The sequence below is a fragment of the Lolium rigidum genome, chromosome 7 (assembly GCF_022539505.1).
Source record: "Lolium rigidum isolate FL_2022 chromosome 7, APGP_CSIRO_Lrig_0.1, whole genome shotgun sequence".
NCBI lineage: Eukaryota > Viridiplantae > Streptophyta > Magnoliopsida > Poales > Poaceae > Lolium > Lolium rigidum.
The window spans coordinates 117,425,081-117,433,589 of NC_061514.1; the positions used below are offsets into that span (position 1 = coordinate 117,425,081).

The 8,509-nt window shown below is 45.0% G+C and overlaps 1 protein-coding gene across 1 annotated transcript; it reads left to right on the plus strand.

Annotated features, from left to right (window-relative positions):
• Positions 1-203: 203 nt before the first annotated feature.
• LOC124670486 (CRM-domain containing factor CFM2, chloroplastic) lies at positions 204-8,287 on the plus strand. Its single transcript, XM_047206980.1, has 14 exons — positions 204-782; positions 1,099-1,888; positions 1,972-2,102; positions 4,853-5,173; positions 5,273-5,426; positions 6,000-6,292; positions 6,376-6,435; positions 6,511-6,585; positions 6,684-6,800; positions 6,899-7,000; positions 7,084-7,309; positions 7,388-7,518; positions 7,599-7,922; positions 8,042-8,287. The coding sequence occupies exons 1-13, from the start codon at positions 204-206 to the stop codon at positions 7,788-7,790; spliced, it is 3,171 nt and encodes a 1,056-aa protein (XP_047062936.1). The 3' UTR covers positions 7,791-7,922; positions 8,042-8,287.
• The last annotated feature ends 222 nt before the right edge of the window (positions 8,288-8,509 follow it).

Genomic DNA, 8,509 nt, shown 5'->3' on the forward strand with positions numbered 1-8,509 from the left:
ATTCCGATTCCATTTTCGATTTCGATAAGATAGAGGGAAACACAAAAAGCTTGTTTCCACCGTTCCGTTTTTAACCCTACAGAGCAGGCGAGGACCCCGCCTTCTTCTCTGCCACCTCGCAACGCCTTATCCTCCAGCCCCACGGCTATGTTAAACCCCCCTTCTTCTCCATCGGTTCCCAACTCGCACCCCGCCCCGCCCAAATGCTCCTCCAATTCTCCCCACACCTCCTCCTATCACTCCCCGTCGCCACCTCCAAACCTCGCCACGGCCGCTCCCGCCCGCCTCCCATCCGCGCCTCGGCCCCCGCAGAGCCGGAGCTCCTCGCCAAGTCCGCGCTCCGCCGCATCTCCGACAAGCTCCGCAGCCTCGGCTACCTCGAAACCTCCCCCGCTCCGGCCCCATCCCCGGCCCCGAACGCCCCGTCCCCCGGGGAGATCTTCGTGCCCACCCCGGCCCAGCTCCCCCGCCACCGCGTCGGCTCCACGCTCGACCCGAGCTGGGCCACGGGCGACGGCGAGGCGGACGTTGCGCGCCGCGGCCGGAGGGATGCGGCGGCGGCCCCGCCGTCCGCGGCGGAGCTCACGCTGCCGCGGGACGAGCTGCGGCGGCTGCAGGGGATCGGCATCCGGCTGCGGAGGCGGCTCAAGGTCGGGAAGCCGGGCGTCACGGAGGGGGTCGTCAACGGGATACACGAGCGCTGGCGCAACGTCGAGCTCGTCAAGATCAGGTGCGACGACATCTCCGCCATGAACATGAAGCGCACCCACCAGATACTCGAGGTGAGCACCGCCCCGTATGTGTTTTCCATTAGTATTAACACGTTGAGGAAATGTGGATGCTGGAAGGCAGAATAGTGCTACTTTCCACACTGTGATAGGCAAAATGTGGATTGCGCACTCTTCATGTGAAACTTCGAGCAAGGGGAAATGCGCAGAATGTCAGGACGAAATGCTGCTCAAATAACTTTGTACTTATTGTTTCTGCATTATTTGTTTCATCTGACAAACAAACAAATATCTGTAACAAGAGAAATGTTGTATGTCGTCTCAATGTTTTTCAACTCGCAATTTCATGCTCTGTGTGTTTTGCTTACAGAGGAAAACCGGAGGCCTAGTTATTTGGAGATCTGGAAGCACCATCATACTGTACAGAGGAACCAACTATGAGTATCCTTATTTCCATGGCCAGCAAAAATTGGATGATCGTCTCAAGGATGAATCATCAGAGCAGAGCAGTTCTGATGAAGAACAAAGTAGGAGTGAAGAGGATGCTGGGAATCATGCTGAAGATGATAGTGTTGACGACGAAGATGAGGAGGGCGATAATTTTGGTATAGTATGTGGAGAACAGAGGAGTATAGGAGAGGAGCACGGGAATCGTGGTAACGTATCTGTGCTGCAGAGCATCATTAGAGAGAAAGATGCGAATCGTCCCACCATATCCTCTAAAGGGCCTGTTGTTCACAGGCAGGAGGTCAATTTAAGCTTTAGACCAGCAGCGAAAAACAATGATGGAGCTGCAAACAAACATCATGCAAGATTTAATATAAGCACTAATGTCGACCGTCCTAGCGAGGTCAGACCTTCAGGTAGGCCTACCTTAGTTACTGGTGTTGGTTCTCCGAATAAGTTCCGGTTGCAGTTGCCCGGGGAGGTTAAGCTTGCAGAGGAAGGTGACAAATTATTAGATGGGCTGGGTCCACGGTTTTCTGATTGGTGGGGGTATGACCCCCTTCCGGTGGATGCTGATTTGTTGCCAGCTATGGTTCCTGGATTCCGCAGGCCTTTCCGTCTTCTTCCTTCAGGTGTACCACCCAAGCTAACAGATAGAGAAATGACTATCCTCAGGAGACTAGCTCGCCCGTTGCCTTACCACTACGCACTTGGTAATATTTGGTAAATTTCTATCATCTTGGGTTACGTTTGATGTGGATTGCTGTTATGAAGTTTCCTGTTTTCTACTGTGTAGGAAGAAGCAGTAACCTTCAAGGATTGGCTGCATCTATGATCAAGTTATGGGAGAGATGTGAGGTAGCAAAAATTGCGATGAAGAGAGGTTCACACTGTATTGATAGTGAGCTCGTCTCCGAGGAATTAAAGGTAGGTAGGTTTTATTGATTTGTTGTACGCAAGTTATACATTGCATTTCATGTTGTCTAGCACTTATTTTGTAGTAATACAGTAGTTTGATAGCACTGTAGCTTTAGCTTGTGAAATGTTAGCTGACTGTAACCTTGTTATTGAGGAGTAAAATCTCGATGTTTCCCCTGCAAAAAAGATGTAAGATGTTTATCCGTGTTCCATCATAATTGAAGTTATGCGCATCCTTGACATCATATGTGCCATCTAATATGGTGTCATGAAATGCGTAATCATTCATGATTGTCTAACTTGGACCTTGAATACATATTAAGTTGATCAAATCAATCCTCTGCTTGGTCACTTCCTTTGTTTTTTGAATGTATGACTTCTCCATCATGATGTATCACATCTTGGTCTTCCCATCCATCGTACTTGTCCTCACATCTGAGACTTGTCCCTCTTTGATGGATCGTATCGAATTGAATCTCGCAATGCGTCTTCTCAAGCTTTCCGTCTCTCGATGGTAAAATTGCAACGTGCAGGCTCAAAGAGGAGGTCAGGCCTCCCTTGCTAACCTGGATTGACTTTCTGTTTTAGTCTACTTTTATTTATAGCCTAACTCTAGTGGTGATTCTTACCTAGTGCAGACAATTTGTAAATCCCCTTCTAATAAACTTGCTGTCAGGAGTCAGGACCTCCTGTACAGTCTTCCTTGATTTTCTTAAAGTTAAACTGCTACAGCTTAGGACTCCTACGTGCATAAACTTTACTTTTTGTAATCTGAGGAAACTTAACAAGTTCATGTTTATGGTAGATTATTTTTCAACGTTCAAAAAAGCGTACGCTCAGACCCGCTTAAGCGGTGATTAGAGCGAAGCGGTGGCATACCGCTTCGTTTCAGGCCTGAGCGGAAGGTTAAGCGCTGAGCGCGATTAAGCGTTGCGATTGGGCGTTGAGTGTTGCCTAAGCGCGCAAAAGCGGAGGTAGGCGGAAGAAAATAGCTCGCTGCGCGTCCACAGTTGGTCGCGGGAGAAGGAAAAATTGAGCCCAGCTGGGCAGGGAAGCGAGTAGATAGGGTTCCAACTCGGCCATTCCCCCACATCCCAGACAAGAGAGAGAGGGGAGAGTGGCGGCGCACAAGATTTCCGCGGGTGAACCTCCGCCCGCGCCGCCGGTGCAGTCCAGCATGCACAGCCCTCCGCCTCTTCCTCCAGGCCGGCGGGAGCTCGTCCCTCTTCCTCCAAGTGCTCCACCTCCACCACGCGTTCCTCCCCGTCCAGGCGCCCCAGATCGAGGTCGACCTCAACCTGCTCGCCGCCGGCCGCCGCATCTCTCAGATATCCCCTAATCCCTCCCTGTCCAGGCGACCCAGATCGAGGTCGACCTCAACCTGCTCGCTGCCGGCCGCCGCATCTCTCAGATATCCCCTAATCCCTATTTTTTCCAGCTCGTGTGTGGGTGTGTGCGATGTAGCTCGTGTGTGTGTGTGCGTGTTGCCTGAATCCTGATTAGATCATGTGCCTTTAGGTTACTGGGTGTGTGCATTCGTGTGTTGCCTCAATCGTGTGGACGTAGCTGTGTAGGTTCATGGGTGTCTGCGATGCGCTGCTAGCTAAGTCCTGAACTGCTACTGTTGTTGTTTGTTGCGTTGCTGAATTGCTACTGTTGCTGTTTGCTGCTGCAAGAGCTAAGAGATTTTTGCAATTTTGTAATGTTTATAAAACTACATCATATTATAGTCTTCTGTATGTCCAATTTGCCTTCCGTGCTCCTGGACGTACGCTTTTGCCCTGCACGCTTAAGCGGCGCTTAAGCTCGCTTAAGCAGCAGTTCCTCTAGGCAGTGCCTCACCGCTCGCTTAGCGCTCAGCGCTTTTTTGAACGTTGTTATTTTTTCTTCCACGGGGAGCAGTTGATTATCATTATAATCGACTTAAGAGGTCAGCTGACAAGTTACCAAGAGGCTTGGGATCAAGCCCCAGAAAATCCAAAAATAAACCCACCTAATGTGTTATTAGCTGTGCTCAAATGACAACAATTAGCCACAAGTTATGGCTGCTATACTAGTCTGACTAGCCAGCGGCTGTCTGCTCATCACCTTGATATATGAGATCGGACATTAGGCAAATTACTTTAGCTTTGCGTTTCTGATAATCCAAATCTGAGTCAGAATAATGCTGTGGACTGTAGAGGAACAACTCATACTTCACTGCTACAAAGTGGACATAAAAAATGTTGAATAGGGGCATTTTCGTTGCTGTTTTTCCAACCAGTTGAAACTTACTGTTAGAACTAAATGTTGTATGCATTTGGTTAAAAAACTAACACTTATGAGCATTCTTTCCTGGTTTGACCCACGAACACCAAAAAGAGAAGGAAGAGTTTAATCCAAAGAACTGATAACACAGTCTACTCCACGGTCTAAAAGTTTGATATAGAAACATGTTCTATTCTTCTATTGATAGGCAGGGAGTACCTTTGTATATGAGATTTTATTAGTACTACTCATGAGCTAAGGAAAGTATGCTCTCATGCTACTTAAAAATTCTAAATTCAGGACTAAGTTATCTAGGAGTCAGAAAGCACAAGTAAACCAATGGCGATTTGCTTCTAATGGTTTTTTGTCCCTCATTAAAACCTTTCTAAGCCCTTTGAACTTTACTTTTCTCTACTATACTCTTGAATTTCCATTACAAGGCCACCAATTCAGTATAAGCTTCATCCTATATTACTATTATAAATTCTGCTGTTGTGTTTTTAATTTCGCAGGGCTTGACCGGTGGGACTCTTTTAGCAAGAGATAATGAGTCAATTGTACTGTACAGAGGAAAAGATTTTCTCCCCCCAGCCGTCTCTGTCGCAATAGAGAAACGCAGAAAGCACGACAATTCCACAATCAGCAAGCTTAAGCCTGAAATTGAAGAAAGCCTACCTACTCAAGATGCTTCTGAACTGAAGATGGCAAGTGATGCCTCAGTACACAGGCATGAATGCTATGAAGATAAGAATGAAGTGGAAACATCTGGTACAGAGTATAAAACAGAATCTCCGGATACAGTTCCCCATAATGTGGAGACCAGATTATCCCAGGTATATTTTCAGTAATTTAACAGTTGCCATCTTTTGGTAATTTTGAATTCTTCTTTTTAAAAAATCCAGTCACATAATAGATGTAAACATATTATTCAGGCTCTAGCAGAGAAAGTGAAGGCTGAAAAACTTCTTGAAGAGCTAGAAAAGGCATCTCAGCCTTCAATAGCTGAAACAAGAGAATCCATCTCAGAGGAGGAGAGGTACATGTTGAGGAAAGTTGGTTTGCAGATGAAACCATTTCTGTTGCTAGGTGATTATTCTTCTCAACCGTCCTGTACACTGTGCACATCCGTTATGAGCACATTGTTTTATATGAGTTTAATGAAAGATACGTGTAATATTTTCCTACAACTACAAGTGTCGTAGGGTTGCAGTTCTCGTGTTAACAGGATGAATCCTATGTGGCTTTATGCTCCTTGAAGTGCCCAAATTTGAAGTTCTGTCATCTGATGCGACTCATCTTGAAAAAAATCTCATTCTCTACCATCTAACACCTATTCATCACATCAGTGTTACTTTTGTAAGCATCCAGCATAATGACCCAGCTCGCGCCCACACCAAAGGACCATTCATAATATTCGTTACTCAACTTGCACAACCTGCGGTAACGATAATGATAGTCTACAATACTGGTTCTCTAGAAAAATCTGATATCCTGGTCCTTAATATAATGTGAATGACTAGATAGACAGCACAGACTGTTGGGATCTTTAAAAAAAAGGTGTGCACTAGGTAGCTAGGACAGGGTTTCCATAAACCTCATGCATATACCTACATCTTACATTTATCTCTTCTAATATTGTTGTTTTCAATTGACTTGCAGGAAGGAGAGGAGTTTTTGATGGAACAATTGAAAATATGCACCTTCATTGGAAGTATCGAGAACTTGTCAAGCTTATATGTAAAGAACACAGCATGGAAGATGTGAAATATGCTGCTCGAACTCTAGAAGCTGAGAGTGGTGGTATTTTGGTGGCAGTGGAGAGAGTGAGCAAAGGACATGCAATTATAATGTATCGAGGGAAGAACTACCAGAGGCCGTCAACTCTCAGGCCAAAATCTTTGTTGAATAAGAAAGATGCTCTGAAGCGTTCGGTGGAGCTTCAGCGCCGCAAGGTGAAACTTAAATGCACTTGTTTGTGATGGTCTTCTCGTGAGGTTTATTTTCAGACTGAAATAATATTCTTTGTTTATTTTAGTCCTTGAAGCTTCACGTGCTTAATCTATCAAAGAACATCGACTACTTGAGGGGTCAGATGGTGAGTTTTAGTCCCTGAAACTTTGACATAAATTTTTTTAGCAAGCGGAGTTTCATCCTGTGATTGTTTAATCAGGTGAACAAAAGCCATGAGAACAAAGGCATGCATGATCTCAGCAACAACTCTCGAACATTAGAGGAGACGAGTGAAGTAAACATTTTGAGAACTTGACTGTAGTTCCATTGCAGCCTAGTATTATGTCCCATCATGTGCCTGAATATATATTTATGTAAATATGCATGGTCAAGGAAGTGCCTGAAGTTGCTCTTGAGTTTTTCGAGCCAGAGGGCGAGGAGTGCACTTCAGATGGAACAGATAGAGCCTTGAATTTAACCAGGTCTGGAGTTCCATTGGATGATACACAGGTTTATAGTCACCCCTATGGAAAACTCTACTTTGTAGTTTGCGATTTTTTAAATGATTTATGATGAACTAATGTGCATACTGCACATGGTATTTGCAGAAATTATGTTTGAACGCGCTTAAAGATGATTCCTCTGAGGCTTCAAGGCCATACGCGAATGAGAGTTCAAGTACAGCTTCATCAGATAATCTGATCAAATATGTGAGTTTGTTAGTGTTGTCTGCCCACCGAATAGTTAACTTTTTTTTTGGTTCTCCGCTGATGCTGATGAATGGCTGTTGCAGCAAAAACGGCTGAGCTTTCCTGTAGCATACCATTCAGATAGTGGTAGTGAAGTCGATTTCAAAGATGCCAAAACCCTTGGCCCTTCCCAGGCAATGGATGAGACTATTATGGATCAGAGATGTACTTCTCACTTGTCTACCAGAGCTGCACCACTTACAAATCGAGAAAGGCTTGTGCTAAGGAAGCAAGCTCTGCAAATGAAGAAGCGACCAGTACTTGCCATTGGTATCTTCTTATTCCTTTCTCTTGTATTGTTTACACCAACTTCAAATTAATATGGTGATCATCGGATTCCTGTCATAGGGAGGAACAATGTCATCACGGGAGTTGCAACAACAATCCGAACACACTTCAAAAAGCATCCTCTTGCTATTGTGAATATTAAGAACAGAGCGGATGGTACTCCAGTTCAACAGCTGATATCAGAACTAGAGGTTCGTAATCTACACCAGAGTGTAGCTAGATCCTAAGTAATCTGACTAATCCAAGCTTCTTCGCTGTCCAATGGTAACAGGAGGCAACTGGATCGGTTCTAGTCTCGCGAGAACCAAACAAAGTGATTTTGTACAGGGGTTGGGGAGCAGAAATGTCACAGAAAAGCTCCAAGGAAGACAGTACAGTTGAGGGAGAAAAGGAGGTGATATCACCACAGCTTCTGGAAGCCATTAGATTAGAATGTGGATTTCACCCTGGTGAATCACAGTAGCTGGGCATGGATCCTTGACAATATCTCTACAGACGTATTTCTAGAAGAAATATACAATCTCCACCTGTGGTCTGTGTATTGGAGAAAATTTGTGTGTGGCAGACGTGCACTGTGAAGCTGCACATAAGCAAGGTGTGGAACTATGCTGTGCTACCATAGTGGTGATCTTGTTTATTTGCAAATTTGAAATTGAATCTTTATGATGCATCGACTGAACTTTTGTTTTGTTTACCCTCCTTTTTTTTATGCAGGTCCAGCTGAGCCTCATAAGCTGTGGAGATACAGACCAACATTGTTTCTATCAACCCCTTATTCTTATTTCCCTACATGTAAATCTTGTACTTCTGAGAATACATTCTGAATAAATTTTCCCCTAACCCAAATCAGATGTCACTAAAACTCTCAGCAGGTACAATCCGACAGAAAAACAACAACTAACTGCAGATGCTGGAATCCAGCAAAATATGCAAGTGACTGAGGAAACCCCTTTTCTCCTATCATTTGTCCCGTTGGCTTTCACGGATGGCACAGGTAAAGATGCCATGACAAAAGGCAATGATATGTTTGCTGATTTGTTTCAGCACTACCGACACCAAGCACTGTTGTTCATAGTGACAGATTTCTCAAATGCATTAGCTGTTGTCCTTTGCAGGCTGTGAATTTGACTAGAAGCGAATTGTGATGGCACTAGATTCGAATAGATGCGGCCTCTGATTGTA